General features: G+C 44.2%; 1 protein-coding gene across 2 annotated transcripts in view; it reads right to left on the minus strand.

Annotated features, from left to right (window-relative positions):
- Window positions 1–954: 954 nt before the first annotated feature.
- SMYD1 (SET and MYND domain containing 1) overlaps window positions 955–17,212 on the minus strand; it is a 50,909-nt gene continuing 34,651 nt past the window's right edge. For both annotated transcript variants that reach the window (XM_049856857.1, XM_049856856.1), the window contains 5 exons: window positions 12,833–13,022; window positions 6,574–6,666; window positions 3,490–3,653; window positions 2,790–2,958; window positions 955–1,201 (listed from right to left, as the gene is read on the minus strand). In XM_049856857.1, coding sequence (XP_049712814.1) covers window positions 1,043–1,201; window positions 2,790–2,958; window positions 3,490–3,653; window positions 6,574–6,666; window positions 12,833–13,022 — 775 coding nt within the window. In that variant the 3' untranslated portion in view covers window positions 955–1,042. The remainder of the gene's footprint in view (window positions 1,202–2,789; window positions 2,959–3,489; window positions 3,654–6,573; window positions 6,667–12,832; window positions 13,023–17,212) is intronic.

The raw sequence follows: 17,212 nt of genomic DNA on the forward strand, positions 1-17,212 counted from the left end.
AATTACAATGCCATGAGTGGAGTGTTATGATAGGGAGTTTAAGGATGACATGAGAAACTCAGGCAGCCAGCTCAATCTCGGCCATTCAAAGAAAGCTTCACAGAAGAGGTGATTTCCCACCTGGGTGTTGACAGATGAATAGGAATTGGGCAGCTGTCAGGAATTTTAGACAGAATGTTTCAAAATTCAAAAAGAGGGACTGGAGAATATGGTTCATTCAAGGACCCAAGAGTGACTGAGTTTGACTGAAGTAGAAGATGCAGTAGGGAACCTAGAAGTGCCTAGGGCTGGAGAAGTCTAGTGTCCTATCATGATGTTCCTGTGTGGTGTACTAAGGAGGAACAGATTTTGTGGAAAGAGAAAGAGGTTCCATTTGTCCATGCTGAGTTTGATCTGCCTGCAAAACATGTGAGCGTGTGTGTGGCTGGAGCCCAGGAGCAAAGTGGGATAACACGGATTTGAGAATCATCTGTCTCAAGGTGGCCATTAAACCAAGAACTTGGCTGAGCTCATCCAAGGAGTGTGTGCAGAGTGAGATGAGAATGAACCAAGGGCAAAACCAACTCCAGGAAATGCCAACCTATCGCGGCACACAGAGAAACAGAGCTAGCGAAGGAGACTGAGAACCCACATCCCAGAGAGGATGTCCTCCGTGACACGCCCACCACACTTGCACATCACACACAAGCCCTCCTCTGTGCTTCCTCTCTCCATCCAGTTTACTGTACACTTATTATACTACACTTTAATTGCTTATGTTTTGCCTCCCCAATTACATTTGGAGCTTTTTTATCTTCAGGGTCTAGTACCCAATAAAAATGTCTAGACTGGGACCAGGGAGAGGAGGATAGAGTTAAAGTAAATTGAACTGAGTTGAATTGAACACAAATGACACTGGGGAACATAGGGCAGTGCATTCTCACAGCAACAAGGATGAGCATTACCCCCAACTTCCTCACCAAGGGTCTCTCCAGAGACCACTGCCTCCAGAATCTCTCCCCAGTTCCCCAGCTTTGTTGCCACTCCCCTACAAGGCAGGTCCTCACTGCTTCTTATGGAACAGGGCTGGGGCTGGCTCTCTGCTGGGCTCAGCCATGACCTGCATGGGCTGGTTGCTCAGGGCAGCCTCACGCATCTTGTAGTACATGAACTCGTTCTGGCGGAACATGCGCAGCTCCATCTCTGTCTGCACTCGCATGGCCTGTGGGACACAGATACACCATAAACATTGGTGGCATGCCCCTAGGACACATTGGTCCTTGACCTACCTTGACCTTTTTGAAAAGGACAATGGAGTAAATGACTCCCCAGTTCAACTCTCCTCCCTCAAAGGACACATACACTCTCATCCATTGTGTGTTTGTGAGGGTAAGTAAGGCTCTTGAGAGGGTAGCTTGAGGGACTGTTCTCAGGAACTGTCAAGTGGAAGCCTGGATCTGAACCCTGGCTCCCACACATATTGGTTGTGGGACCTTAGAAAATTGACTTAATCACTTCAGCCCTTGGTGTTCTCCTGTATGAAACGGATGAGATCTGTTCGCATCTTACAGAGGTTGTGAAGACTATAGCGAGTGACACATGGAAAGCCCTTGTTGTCTATGTTCCTTCCACAAATACTTATCAAGGGCCACGCACCATTCAAGGGGCTGGAAACATAGCCAGGAACACGATAGACAAAGTCCCTGCCTTGGATGACCTTAATGTACTAGACATAGTCTTCTCCACTTTTCTGCCCTTCACTTGATCCTCACATCAATTTTGAGGGACTAGTATATTATTGGAGCCCTGGTGGCTAGTGGTTAAGAACTTGGCTGCTAGCCAAAAGGTCAGCAGGTTGAATCCACCAGCTGCTCCTTACAAAACCTATAGGGCAGCTCTACTCTGTTCTATAGGGTCACTATGAGTCGGAATCAACTCAACAGCAAGGAGTATGGTTTTTTTTGGTTTTGTTTTGTTTTAGTAGATTTTTCCCACTTTACAGGTAAGGAAACTGAGGATGAGAAAAGAAAAAGGTCACATAAGAGAAGTAAAAGGTCACACAAGTCCTAACTAGCAAAGCCATTTTGCAATACATTTTCTGACACCAAAATCTGTCCCCTTTCCCTATACTACACTGTCTGAGGGCAGCCCTGTCACTCAAACAACCAGCGCCTCAGAGCACAAAGGAAATGATCAGTTACTGAGACCACACCACCTGGCCGGCACTGTTCTAAGAGCTTTGCAATGTTAATTCGTTGAACCCTCACTGAAACACTATGAGCTCAGAACCCTCGTTTATTTTCCTGGGTTCTAATTGAGCTTAGAGCCCAATTTACTGAGGAGGAGTCTGAGGTCCATAACATCCAATGTTGGCAAAGTCACACAGCTAGAAAGCGGTGAAGCTGGAACTCAATCCCGGTGATCCAATTCCAGAACCAAGGCTCCCAAACTCTGTATAGCCCAGAATACTTTCTAATGCAAATGGTTGGGCACACATACACTCACACACAGCATTGTCTCTCAGTCCAGGCTTGGGGCATCATTGTACAACAGAGTTCAGGGTTCAAGTTTCAGCTTTGCCATTAACCCACTATATGACTATGGACAACTCACTCCCCTTCCCTGGGCCTCTGTTTCCTCACATGTAAAAAAAAAAAAAAAAAAGAGAAGTGAGCTATCGCACTTCTAAATCCCTTTCTTGTCTGGCTGGCAATCTGTGGGCTTTCCTAAAGTAAAATCTACCTGAAGCCTAACTCTCACCCTCAAGAGCAGAGCAGGTAGCGAGAGCCCAGGTCCAAGATGCTACTTGCCTCTAAGTCCTTGGTGATTGGGTGGGAGGGTCCATGTGTCACCAGGAGAATGGCGTAGGCTTTGCATATCATCCCGTGCCCCACCTCAATGTTACCAGCATGCCAGTTTGTCAGCCCTGCCCGCATCACGGCCATGCCCAGTTGGGCATTGTTATGGTGGTAGAGCTTCCTGTAGGGACATAGCAAATAATCATAGTGCATAATCCCAACTGCCCTTATGTCTGCACAGCATTTGACAATTTGTAAAGCGCCCTCGTTGATTAAGTCCACCTACTCCTCCCACCAGCTTGTGAGGCAGCTGCATCCTGATGACAGAAGCACTACTTCTTTAGACAGTACGTACAAAATGAAAGGATTTCCTGTGCTGATTGTTAAGGGAGAAAACTCTTTCAAAATACATAAAATCAAGCTGGACTTAGCCTTAAGGAAATTAAGATACTACTTAAGTGATATGGGAGCTGAAGGACCTGAGAAAGACCAAGATGACGATTAGGTTTCATCTCAGGTGCCAACCCTGATTGTTTGGTCATTGCTACTTGGACCGCCATGGTAAAAATGCTCATTAATAAAGAAAACCATAACCAATCACTGATGCCCGCTGTGGTGCAGGAGGGCGGTGGTAACATGTGTGCCATGTGTTTGCCATCCCTGAAACAAACACACTTTCATAGTCTGTCTGAGACCCAGGATTGTCACCTACATATAGCCATCCACCATCCTCTTGGCATAGTCCGCAGCCTCCTCAAAGGCCTGGAGGTAAGACAGGACCTCTGAAACAATGCTCAGCATCCGCAGCGTGTAGAGGTTTGTGTCCGCAAACACTGGCTCCTGCTTCTGCAGGCACTCCCGGCATAATTTCACCACCTACAATGAGACACAGGCTCTGTCCATTATCAGTGCCCCAGAACACATGCTTAAGTCACATATCAGAGCATCATGACTGATCATTAAGGTTGCATGTCAACTTGGCCAGGCCATGATTCTCAGTAGTTTGGCAGTTATGATGTAGTTTTGCAGTCATTTGATAATGTGATCACATCCATCATGAGATTTGATATAATGTGATCACCTCCATGATGGGACATGCTGTGAGTAGCCAATCAGTTGAAAGGGAGTTTCCTTGGGGAAACTGCATCAAATATAAGTGGACTTTCTGGAAAGGCTTGTGGGCTTTTGCTAGCTTTGGGTCCTGCAGCTGGCTCCTGTTCATCTGACCTCCGGTTCTCGGGACTTAAGCTAGCAACTTACCAGCCATCTTGCCTGCCAGTCTTGGGATTCATCGATCTTCCCAGCCTGTGAGCAAGAGCCCTGCTCTCTGACCTGCTGATCTTGGGTTCAGCAGCCCTTCAGCTACGTGAATCAGGAGAGGCATCCAGCCTGACCTACAGATTTGGGACATTCAAGCCTCTACAACCTCGTGAGCCATTTCCTTGATATAAATCTCTATATACAGATATTTATACACTTTACTGGTTTTTCTTCTCTAGAATAGCCAGCCTAAGACAATGACATTGAACACTTATTCTTTTAAGTGGGGGGAGATTGCTGGCAGAGGTGGGAAAGCACAGGAATGTGACTTGAATAAAAAATGGTCTGATTTGTCTAAGAAGTAGGAATGGGACAGAGAAAAGTGAGAGATGCAGCTGACATGGCAGAGTAAAGAGTTTTCACATAATTCAGTAGGAGTAGGGAGCTATGAAAGCTATATATCTATGTATGTGTGTACATATATATGTGTATATGTATATACATGTTTGCACTTATGTATGTGTATATATACAACTTTCACAGCTCCCTGCTCCTACTGAATTATGTGAAAACTCCTTACTCTTCCATGTCAGCTGTATTATTAACATATGTATTATATATATCTATCTTGGTAATACTACCTTGTTGCATTGTTGTGAGAGTAAGCAAATATATATATGCTTACTCTCACAACAGTGTGACGAGGTAGATATTACTAACATCCTCATTTTACCAGATGAAACTGAAGCACAAAGAAGGTAAGTACTTTGCCAAAGTCACATAGGTAGTGAGCAATGGGGCAAGGATTCAAACCAAGCAGTTTAGCTCCATGGCTTGTGTTCTTAGCCACCATACCAGTGATCTGCAGCCCTGGCTACACGCTGGAATCATCTAGAGAGCTTTTAAAAACACTGATGTCTGGACCCCATCCTAGACCAACTGATACCAAATATCTGGCGGAGGGACCCTGGCATCCATTATTTGTAAGCCCCTGGGTGGTTCTCATGTACAGTGAGGTTGGACAATCTTCCTTGCTTCTCCAGTGTACAAGATGAATCAGCAGAGACAGAAGCTCCCAGGAGGCTGGGAGGCCCAAGGGGAGGCAGCTGCATTGGGTCTGGTGAGAAATAAGATGGGCCTGACCCCATTTAGCTTGGAGTGAGGCTGTCCAGGCTGATTCATATGTAAACATAGGCTTAGGTTGCACCCTACAAAGTCAGATGGTCTCTACATATTAGTTGTTCATTGTACTCCTCCTCTTTTTCTGCTGCCCTAGTGGCCTGAATACCACATAATTCTTTGCATCTAAAAGGAGTGAGAACTAATTTTGCTCTGAGGCTTTCCCAGAAGCCCATGAGGCAACTGGTGGAAGCATGACAAAGTGAAGGCTGGTAATCATTCATCCTGAAGACAACCCTGTTAAGCCCATGGGGCGGCACCCAGCCCTACACCTGGCCGCAACAAGAAGCTTGTTTGAATGGAGAAGAGGAAGAAATGAAGAGAGAAGAGAAGCCGGTGGAACCCCCCGATTGCTACAACTCCCAACTCGTGCCTCTGACATAAATTTTCCATTTTGTACAATAACACTTTGTTCATGCAACTCAGAACTCCTGAGGCAAGGGGTATGACTTCTGTTAGCCACCTCAGTGAGAGCTCAAAAATGTGCACTGAATGAGTGAGTAAAGGAGGAGGAAGAAGAGAAGGAAAGAAAACAGAAATGAACAGAAATCAATCTCCGTACTGCCACGTGCTGGCGGCATCCAAACCCAGCCGTACATCAGAGCTGCTTAAAGAGCTTGTAAAAATAACACTGATCCAGGGTTCTCATGTACTGTAGCAGGTTGGACGAATCAAATCAAGAGGGTGAAACACAGGAATCTGTATTCCCAACAAGCTGTTCGGGGTGAATTTGACACAACTGGTGCACAGGTCAGTGTTTAGCAGTGGGTCTCAACTTTGCTTGTACCTCGAAATCACCTTAGAGCTTTAAAAATACTGGCGCTCGGGTGCCACCCCCAGAGATTCTGGTGAAATTGTTCGGGGTTGTGGTCTGGGCATCAGGAGTTTTAAAAGGCAATTCTAGGGTACAGCCAGGGTGAGGGCCCCTGGTGCTTCTAGAGCCAGGGTTGAGTGCTTGGTTGGTGGAGACTGGAAACTGTGCCAGGACATGCATTCAATTATGCAAGAGCAAGGAACTCCCTCTCACTCTCACTGCAGTCTCCATTCTGCCACCTCTGCTGCCAAGTTGAGATATCACAGGTCCCCAGGTCTGTCTGTCAGGCCACCTTTGCTCTCCTCAGACCCAGTATCAGTGGGCTAAAGAGTCATTAAGAACACATCCCCAAGAGGTATTAAAGGTTTAAGGGTTAAGAAGAGTCACAGTCTTAAGCAAAGGTTGTATTCAGATAAAGGGCTTGATTGGAAGCTTCCCTATTCTCATCTCATTCCCCTCCCTTGCTCAAGAGCCTTTCTACCCTCCTCCCCAACACCACCTCCTGCAAAAAAAAAAAAAAAAAAATTTTTTTTTTTTTTTTACCTCATGGTACAAACCCTCAGAGCGAGCTTTGTCAATTTTTTCCAGTGTATCCTTGGAGAGCTGTATCATCTCCTTCACCACTTCCTGAGAAGGCTGGGAAGGGGAGAGAGACACTGAGTTGAAGACCTCATCATGAGGCTACTCACTCCATTTTTTAATAGCTGCCATCTTTGAAATTCAATGTAGTACAAGATTAATGCTTTCCTCATCCTGAATGCTTCGTTTATGCAAATGCTGCTCAAAATCCCAATAGCTTTTCCAGTTCCCTCATCATACTTGTGACTCCTGTTGCCTTTCCTATGGGCCAAGTCCCAGAGCCTTGCTGCCAGCCAGTCATCCCTACCCTGTGCTCATGCCTGGGCTTTGGGGCCAGTGCAGAACCTGACATTGACCCTTGTTGTGTCTTCTCTCACATTTTGGATTCTGGTTCTCACTAAAATTTTTGCCATTCTTCCTCTTGGTTTCAAGTCAACCACACATTCCACAGTTACGTTCTGGCATTTTTGTCTTCACCCAAGTCATTGATTTAAATACTGGCCAGCACAGGGTGAGAGCTTGACCCCCAAATCCTACTCCAGTTGAAACCGGAGCTCATGAAAGGAGGCCCTTGTGGTTATGATCATTCAAACCCTTCCAAGTGTCTTAGCATCCAGCCCAGATCTCCCTGTCTTGGCGAAAAGGCTATCACGAGAGAACTGGTCAAATGTCTCTGTGAAATCTAGATTCATTGCATTTGCGTAAGCAGTCTAGTGATCTTGTAAAAAAAAAAAAAAAAAACAAACAGGGTTATGATATTTGTAGCTAGGCGGGACCATAATTAAGTAGCCAATCCCTGTAAGGGCACCATTTTTCCAAGAAAAAATGCCAAGTTTCTCAAAATCCAAAGGAGATGTTTGCTTGCTATGCTTATTCAAACCAAAAGCTCTTTTCTGAAACTCTAATTTAATGTATATTGGCATATACAAGCTGTAAAAAAAAATTTAAAGAACATGGAAAAGTATGGAGAAACATCCCCAGAACCACACCCCCACCCATCCAAAGATGACTACAGCTAAATTTTGAGGAGCATTTTCCTATGCATATATACAGTAATGATATGTAAAATATTTAACAGTTGGTACAGACTAGACACTGCTCATCAACCACTAGTATGTCAGTATGGCCTTATAAGAGTGTGCTGGCTAAATTTTAGTTCTATATGTATGTACACATGCATGTATGCATATGCCAATAGGATCAAATATTTTTCTAACTGGAATAATACCATACTTGTCTTAATTACTTAGTTTTCATAACAAAAAATAGCACAAGTGGGTGGCTTTAAAGAACAGAAATATATTTTCACATAGTTAAGGAAGCTACAGACATGTATTGTTATGGATTGAGTTGTGTCTCCCCAAAACATGTGTTGAAATCCTAATCCCTGTACCTGTAAATATGACCCTTTTGGAAATAGGAATTTTCATTTGTTACATTAAGAAGGGAACCCCTGGTAGCACAGTGGTTAAGAACTATGGCTGCTAACCAAGAAATTGGCAGTTTGAATCTACCAGGTGGTCCTTGGAAACCCTATGAGACAGTTCTACTCTGTCCGATAGGGTCACTATGAGTTGGAATCGACTCAATGGCAACAGGTTTGGGGTTTTTGGTATGTTAATGAGGTCATGGCAGAGTTGGGTGGGTTCTAAATCTAATCACTTCTGAGTTATCAAAAAAGCAGAATATCTCAACAAGAACAAAATAAATAAAATTAAAAATAAAAAAAGAGCAGAATAGGCATACAGACACACAGAGGGAAGAGGAAGACAGATGAAAGACACAGATGCATTTATAAGCTCAAAAACACCAAGGATTGCTGGCAGCTACAAGAAGCTAAAACAGATGAAGGTCAGGATCTTCCCTCAGTCTCCCAGCTGACCTGGGCCAGTTCTGCAATAGGTGTCCGTCTGCAAGAGGTATAAGGAAACCCTAGCCAGGACAGCTTGCTTCAGGGCAGGATCTTCTAAGGAAGGGAGCATGATACGTGTTCCTCTGCTCCCTCGCCTACTTTGGCTTCTGCAGAGTTCTTGACCATACCAACAATTTTGACTATCCTTGTTTCCATACCATTCTGTATTCTTCTGGGCCGCCCTGGATTTCTTCTGCATGTCTATCTGTACTTGTTCCATGGCCTAACCCCAACAATCAATCAGTGCTCTCACTTCTCCTTGCATCAATGCTCAATCAACAATGCTCTCACTGCTGCTTGCCAGCCTCACACCTGACTTAACCTTTGCCTAGACCTTTGATTTGGTTGTGAATTCCGGCTGCCTTCCTACCATGCACTGTGTGGCCCATATTGCCACCATCAAGTCCCAGAGTACTGTTTAGCCCTCTGTTAACTCGGATCACTTCTTTATTTCAGATAAGTCATTTCAATGAATATCTGCTTAACTAAGTCCATTTGATTCAAAAGCATTAGCAAGAGTAGGTCCACGGCTTGCCAAATTATGCTGACCTCTATGATGGTGGTACAGAGGTGAACCATCAATCTGTCAAACCAACGTTTCGCGTTTCACCCAAAGCTTGTTGCCCAGTAAGGGCTCATAAAATGACATCTAGTTCATGCTTATTGTTTCTGATCTACTCTAAGTCCCATGATCTTCAAAACTCAAAATTCTTAATGAATCTTCTGGAGTGGCTTGCAAGGTAGATTGGGAGGATAACAAACAGTTATTCGTTAACAAAAATCTTTCTCAATTTGATGTCATAAGGAAGAGTGTCACTTTAAGCTTTAGAAGTAAATCAAAATTTTTAAAGGAGGCAACTGCCAAGGTTCCCAAAACAGCCTCACTGAAAGCTTGTTGATTAAGAAGCATAACTTGTAGACAAAGCTAAAAATGCCATTATGGATTGAATTGAATACCAACCCCCCCGCCAAAAAAAAAATATATGTTGGAATACTAACCCGTATACCTGGAGATTTGGGATATGCTTTTCTTTGTTATGTCAGTGTAGGGTGTGTCTTAAACCCAATCACTTTGAAGATACAAAAAGAGCGGACTGGGCGCAGAAGCAAGCAATCACAGAAGGGGGAAGATGGATGCCAGGATACGTGAAGATTGCCAAGGAACGAAGGAACAGAAGCTGAAGAGAGACAAGGACCTTTCCCCACGTCTGACAGAGACAAGAAGGCTTCTGCTAGCGCTGGTGCCCTGAATTCAGACTTCTAGCCTCCTAAACTGTGAGAAAATTAATTTCTGTTTCTTAAAACCACCCACTTACAGTACCTGTTACAGCAGCATTAGGAAACCAAGATACAACCCTTTCCTGGGAAAGAAAATGGGGCTGTTCCGGTTGGCTTTCTTTGCTTTTTAGAGTAACCTTCTGATCAGCAGACAGGATTCAAGAGACCTTTTAAGGACAGGCTCCTCTTCTTCAAGAGCCTCAAAATACATAGAAGTGAAACAAAGAGGAAGAGGAGAGAGGAGCCCAGGGGGAGAGGTAGGAGCCAGATGAGGAACAGGAGAAGGAAGAGTCAGAGAAGGAAGGGGGGGGAGCCAAGGAGGACAGAGAGAAAGAGGAACCACAGGATAACCTGGGAGGAGGAGCCAGAGAAGGAGGGGAGGAGCACAGAAGTATGGAGAGAAAGAGGAACCACAGGATAACCTGGGAGAGGGAGGGGTTTGAGAAGGAAGGGGAGGAGCCAAGGAGGATGGAAAGGGGGACCAGAGAAAGAACTGGAAGGGAGAGGAATCAAAGGAGAAAGGGGAGGAGCTGAGGAGGGAATACAGAGGAGTCAGAGAAGGAAAAGAGGAGCCAGAGGAAGGGGAGAGAAGGAGGAGACAGAGGAAAAAAAGGGGAAAGGGAGGGACCAGAAGAGGACCTGGGAGGAGTCAGAGAAGGAAGGGGCAGAGAAGGGGGTAAGGGAAGGACCAGAAAAGGAGGGGAAGGATGAAAGGGAGATGTAGCTCCCCAGCTTTAAAAAACTGGCTGCTTTCTATTGTGAAAACCATGGCTGAAGGCTGGAGAGAGAGAAAAAGAAAAATCTAAACAACCTAAACCAGCAGAACCCAAAGCTACAGTTGAGGGAAATGTTTAAAATTTTGGTGTTATTGTCTCATTTTTTGAAAATTTGGTTTTTATTTTTATCCAGGTTTACACATATATACGTTAAGGAGCCAGGAAAGATTTTGATGCCAAATGAAGGTTTGGGGATGAGTCAGAAATGCTAGTGTACCCAGGGGAGCTTATGAGGCTGGGGTAAAACATTATAAAGAAAAACACCTGTAATGACGTCATAGATAGTCCAGCTTGAAAGAACCATTAAAAAGCTAGTCCAGCAACCAATGTCACAAAACAATGTGTGGATACATTTTTGAATGAGAAACTAATATACTCTGTAAAGTTCCACCTAAAGCACAATTAAAAAAAAAAAAGTCCAACTCCCTGACTTCCTTACAGATCAGGAAACGGAGGCCCAAAAGGCAGACTTGTCCAAGCTCAGATATTTAAGGTCATAGCCAGAGCTAGACCTCTGAGCCTCCTAATTCTTTTTCCATTATTCTTTCTACTACGTTATAATGACCTTCTTAGTATCTTTTTCTGCTCATTTTTTTAGGTTGAGTCATTTTTATTTGGAGTTATTTTAAGAGAAATCCAGTTTGACATAAGAGGAATAGAAATTCGCTGTTTCGAATCCAGGTATTTTCAATCAGAGGCCATCAATCTTTTCTATCTGGAGAGAACTCCACTCTGCAATTCAGACAGAGACTCAGGCATGCTGTCTCCGGCTGGTAAAAACATAGCTAAAGTGAAGGAAATAAAGGCAAATGTCACTGAATTAACTATTGAACCCACCAGGTAAACACTGAAAGGTTCAGAGAAATGACTACAGGATTGTTTGATTTAATTTTGGGAGGGAGGAAAAAGGGGCTGGCCTCTTAACAAAAAAATTAAGTGGTGATGGTGGCAAGTTATAAAATAAATACTCAGGGTCAAGAGCCAGGAGAGAAAGCTGGCTGCCTTGCAAAGACATATTATCCCATAGGTTTTGAAAGGCCAGGGTGAGGGTGGACCCAGTAGCTTATTCTCCATAGCTCCCATGGTGCTGTGCTCAGTGCTTTGCACACTTACTGGAATACAGAACCTTTGATTCTATGAAAAGGAGGTTGTTCCTATAGAGAACATATTAATCCTTGGGTCCCAACTGCTTTGTCTCCTGCCTGAGAGGGATAACTGTCAATTTCTCCATCCCAGGCCATCACCAACCTATTGGTCATAGCTTCCTTCTCCTACTTCTAGGTGGATAGAGACTGACTATGCTTGTAACTTTGTGCACATGCAAGTATATCTACAGGATAAATTCTTAGGACTAAAACTGCCTGGTCAAAGGGTGAAAAAAATATTACATATTAAGAATAAAAATAAGTAGTGACAAAAAGTTAATGTCTAGGATAGCCAGGAGATGCAAGGGAGAGATGAGTTATGTAAGGGAGTAGTGTTATCTGAACGTCAGCATTGACACCGTTGAGTGCTGAAGGCATGACAGGGGTCCCAGCATCTGTACTGAGAAGTCACTTTTCCTTGCAGCCTTCGCTCTAACCAGAGGTGATTATCTGGCCACTCATAGCATGCAGAAGTTGTTAGGTTAATCTAGAAGCATATTTGGGTGTGCCATGGCAGATTGAAACTTCCATGTCAGTCAGATAGAAGCACTCAACTAGCTTCCCCCTCCCTTCCTCTGGAGCACAACTGCTAAATGGTCTCACCATCAACCAGGCAATAGCTACTCAGAAGTCAATGATATTAACCAACCTGAACAGTGTCAGATCTCCATACTGCCCACCTCTGTGGGACTAGAGATGCCTTTGTGATAACCAGACAACAAATTTCTTTGCCCTTGTGAACTCAGTATCTGAAATTCTCAGCCTTACCTAGCCTACAGAGGGACAAGGAGACGAACAAAAATGTATATGCCAGCCACTTCACGTACATCATCTTGTTTAATTCCCATAACAGCCCTTTGTAGCAGGTGCCTTAATTTCTACCTTGTAGATGAGAAAACTGAGTAACGTCCCCAAACTTAAATGCCTGTTAAGTGGTGACAGCAGGACACCAGCTGGGACCTATCCGTAGTGTTGTGTCCACCATACCATGTTAGGGGATGGTCTTCGGGGGAAAACAGTGGACAGGGGGGTACTTATTAGCTAGGAAATCTACCCTTGACTTGCTCCTTGAGAGATAGTCACAAAAACCGAAGTAGTGGGGCTGTGTGTACCTTTGGGTCATCTTTCACCCCCAGGAAGAGGTCATCCTTCAGCCCTTTCCGGCAGTGCTCACAGGTGCAGTCAAAGTAGTACTGCTTCTTCAGTTGCTTCTTACGTTCTTCGCTGAGATTGAGGAAGTCGATATAGGACACTGTCAGCTCCTCTCCTTCTGAGATCTTGCCCAGGGCCCGGAGCTCAATCCTGGAGCAGAGTAAAAGGAAAGAATAATGAAGTCCAGGGCTACCGAAGAGAATTCCCAGGTTTCAGGGAGCAGAGTCTCAAAGACAGCAACTTCCACTAGCACTTTGAGAAAACCAGGGCTTTGAACCAGTATGTTCCAGTTTGAACCCCTGCTGAGAATTTGCATTTCCACCCCACCCCACACCCCCCACCCCCGACTTCAAAAAAACAATCCATTGCCAGAAAGTCAATTCTGACTCATAGCAACCCTACAGGACAGAGTAGAACTGCCCCAAAGGTTTTCCAAGGAGTGGCTGGTGCATTCAAACTGCCAGCCTTTTGATTAGCAGCCATAGCACTTAGCCTGATATACTGAATCAGAATTTACATTTTAACAAGATCCCCAGGTGATTCTTCTGTATAACTTCATGGGAACTTGTTAGAAATGCAAATTCTCAGCAGGGGTTCAAACCAGAATGAGCTGGTTTGAAGCCCTGGAGAAAACTCCCATCCCCACCAAAAAAAAAAAAATAGGGAAATATGACCTAAAGAGTAGTTTTCCAAATAATTCCACTTTACTCATTATTACAATCAAATCTGCTCCATTCAATTGTTGTTGTTGTTAGGTGCCGTTGAGTTTGTTCCAACTCATAGCAACCCTAAGCACAACAGAAGGAAACACTGCCCGGTCCTGAGCCATCCTTACAATTCTTGTTATGCTTGAGCCCATTGTTGCAGCCACTGGGTCAATCCACCTCATTGAGGGTCTTCCTCTTTCCCACTGACCTGGTACTCTGCCAAGCATGATGTCCTTCTCCAGGGACTGATCCTTCCTGACAACATGTCCAAAGTATGTAAGACACAGTCTCGCTGTCCTTGCTTCTAAGGAGCATTCTGGTTGTTCTTCTTCTAAGACAGATTTGTTTGTTCTTCTGGCAGTCCGTGGGTATATTTAATATTCTTCACCAACACCACAATTCAAAGGTGTCAATTCTCCTTCAGTCTTGCTTATTCATTGTCCAGCTTTCACACACACATGATGCGATTGAAAATACTATGGCTTGGGTCAGGCGCACCTTAGTCTTCAAGGTGATATCTTTGCTCTTCAACACGTTAAAGAGGTCCTTTGCAGCAGATTTACACAATGCAATGCGTCTTTTGATCTCTTCACTGCTGCTTCCATAGCTGTTGATTGTGGATCCAAGTAAAATGAAATCCTTGACAACTTCAGTCTTTTCTCCGTTTATCATGTTGCTCATTGATCCAGTTGTGAGGATTTTTGTTTTCTTCATGTTGAGGTGCAATCCATACTGAAGGCTGTGGTCTTTGATCTCCATTAGGAAGTGCTTCAAGGCTTCTTCACTTTCAGCAAGCAAGGTTGTCTTATCTGCATGACGCAGGTTGTTAATGAGTCTTCCTTCAATCCTGATGCCCCGTTCTTCTTCATATAGTCCAGTTTCTTGGATTATTTGCTCAGCATACAGATTGAATAGGTATGGTGAAAGAATACAACCCTGACGCACACCTTTCTTGACTTTAAACCAATCAGTATCCCCTTCTTCTGTCCGAACAACTGCCTCTTGATCTATGTAAACGTTCCTCATGAGCACAATTAAGTGTTCTGGAATTCCCATTCTTTGCAATATTATCCGTAATTTATTATGATCCACACACTTGAATGTGTTTGCATAGTCAATAAAACACAGGTAAACATCGTTCTGGTATTCTCTGCTTTCAGCCAGTATCCATCTGACATTAGCAATGATATCCCTGGTTCCACGTCCTCTTCTGAAACCGCCCTGAATTTCTGGCAGTTCTGCTTCAGCCATTTTTGAATGATCTTCATCAAAATTTTGCTTGCATGTGATATTAATGACATTGTTCTATAATTTCCACATTCGGTTGGATCACCTTTCTTGGGAATAGGCATAAATACGGATCTCTTCCAGTCAGTTGGCCAGGAAGCTGTCTTCCAAATTGCTTGGCATAGACAAGTGAGCACCTCCAGTGCTGCATCCATTTGTTGAAACATCTCAATTGATATTCCATCAATTCCTGGAGCCTTGTTTTTCACCTATGCCTTCAGAGCAGCTTGGAGTTCTTCCTTCAGTACCATCGGTTCCTGATCATATGCCACCTCTTGAAATGGTTGAACATCAACTAATTCAATTAATCCCTTTGAAATCAGCTCACATAGACTCCTGGTAAAAGGGTGCCTTGGTCATAAAATCATACAGAGCTTCCATGCCTAAAACTGTCCTTGTATGTCCAACTACTGATTGTAACAAAGGGAGAGAGACCTAATAATGCAGAAACCTCAAACTAAAGAAGATTCAAAAATCATTTCTGGTTAGTTTGGGAGCCACTCTCTGAGAAGCATACATTTAGTTACCCCAACCATGGCCGATTCTGTCAGGCTTTGTCTTTTAAGTCCTCTCTTCAGGTGCTCCTTGGAAACCTTATGGGGTAGTTCTACTCTGTCCGATAGAGTTGTAATCAACTCAATAGCAATGGGTTTGGTTTTTTTTTGTTTTTAACTTAACCTTTGGTCAAATGTTGTTATTCAGTGCTCAGTCAAGTTCAGGCCTGTATTAGGTGAGGAGACATATGCTTAAACCAAAAGGAGAAAACCAAACCTGTTGCCATTCAGTCCATATCTACTCATGGTGACCCCATGTGTTACAGAGCAGAACTGCTCCATAGGGTGTTCTTGGCAGTAATCTTTACAAAAGCAGGTTGCAGGGCCTTTCTTCCAAGATGCCTGTCATGGATTGAATTGTGTCCTTCTAAAATATGTATATTCATTTGGCTAGGACATGATTCCCACCATGGTAAGATTTCTACCATTTTGTCCTCTGATGTGATTTCCCTATGTGTTGTAAATCTTATCACTATGATGTTAATGAGATGAATTATCGGAAGTTATGTGGATGAAATCTACAAGATTAGATTGTGTCTTAAGCCAATCTCTTTTGAGATATAAACGAGAGAAGTGAGCAGAGAGACACAGGGACCTTATGCCACCAAGAAAGAAACACCAAGAGCAAAGCACATCCTTTGGGCCCGAGGTTCCTGCACAGAGAAGCCCTTAGACTAGAAGACTGAAGACAAGGACCTCCCTCCAAAGCCAACAGAGAAAGAGCCTTCCTCTGGAGCTGATGCCCTGAATTTGGATTTGTAGCCTAATAGACTGTGAGAGAATAAATTTCTCTTTGTTAAAGCCATCCAGTTGTGGTATTTCTGTTATAACAGCACTAGATAACTAAGACAGCGCCCTGCATGGGTTTGATCCATCAGTCTTTCAGTTAGTAGTCAAGCGCAAACCTGTTGTACCACCTACGGAGTCCCTGGGTAGTGCAAACAGTTAAGCAAATAGTTAAAGGCTGGCTCTATTAGCCTGCTGCATGGTTTACCTTTGTGTTTTTGGGGAGACGAGGTTTTCTGGTTGAAGGTATCTACCAAGAACAGATGGCATTTCAAGTCCCTTACAACCAAGACTTCATCCTCCAATTACCTCCAGCAGCAACACCACCCACCTTACCATGGGATAAGTACAGAACATGCTAAAGACAAAGCCCACTAAGACATCCAGTGAAGCCACACAAGTGGAGAACAGCCCTGGGGCCCACGACATGCACCTTCCACCCTCAAGGCTAGGCAGCTGAAGAAACAGGTGATAAGCCCCACGAGCTTGATCACAAATTGCGGTCCTGTCTTCCCAGGGTCCTGGGCCTTACTGCCCAGTGAGAAATCCTCACACAGACAGTAAGTGGCAGGATGCAGAGGGATAGGGAGAGTAAGCATCTGCAGAGAGACCAGCAGTCATTTATCTTACCTTCCAGAAAGGCAGGCCAAGAGTTCAGTACCACAGAAGGGTCCCCTCAAAGGCAGCCCTCTTCCACATGCTCTAAGGTGACAATGGAGCAAGCAACAGCTGAATGGTGGTGACATGAGGTCCTGGCATCTAAGGTGCCCATTTAAGGTTAAAAAACCTTACCTCATGGTTGTTGCTGAATGGATACAGAGTGTACATTTGGGGTGATGTCTTAGTCACCCAGTGCTGCTGTAACAGAAATACCAAAGCAGGTGACTTTACCAAACAGAAATTTCTTTTCTCACAGTTTAGGAGGGTGGAAGTCTGAATTCACGTTGCCAGCTCTAGGGGAAGGCTTTCTATCTCTCTCTCGGCTCTGGAGGAAGGTCCTTGTCTC

The sequence above is a fragment of the Elephas maximus genome, chromosome 17 (genome assembly GCF_024166365.1).
Source record: "Elephas maximus indicus isolate mEleMax1 chromosome 17, mEleMax1 primary haplotype, whole genome shotgun sequence".
Classification (NCBI taxonomy): Eukaryota; Metazoa; Chordata; class Mammalia; order Proboscidea; family Elephantidae; genus Elephas; species Elephas maximus.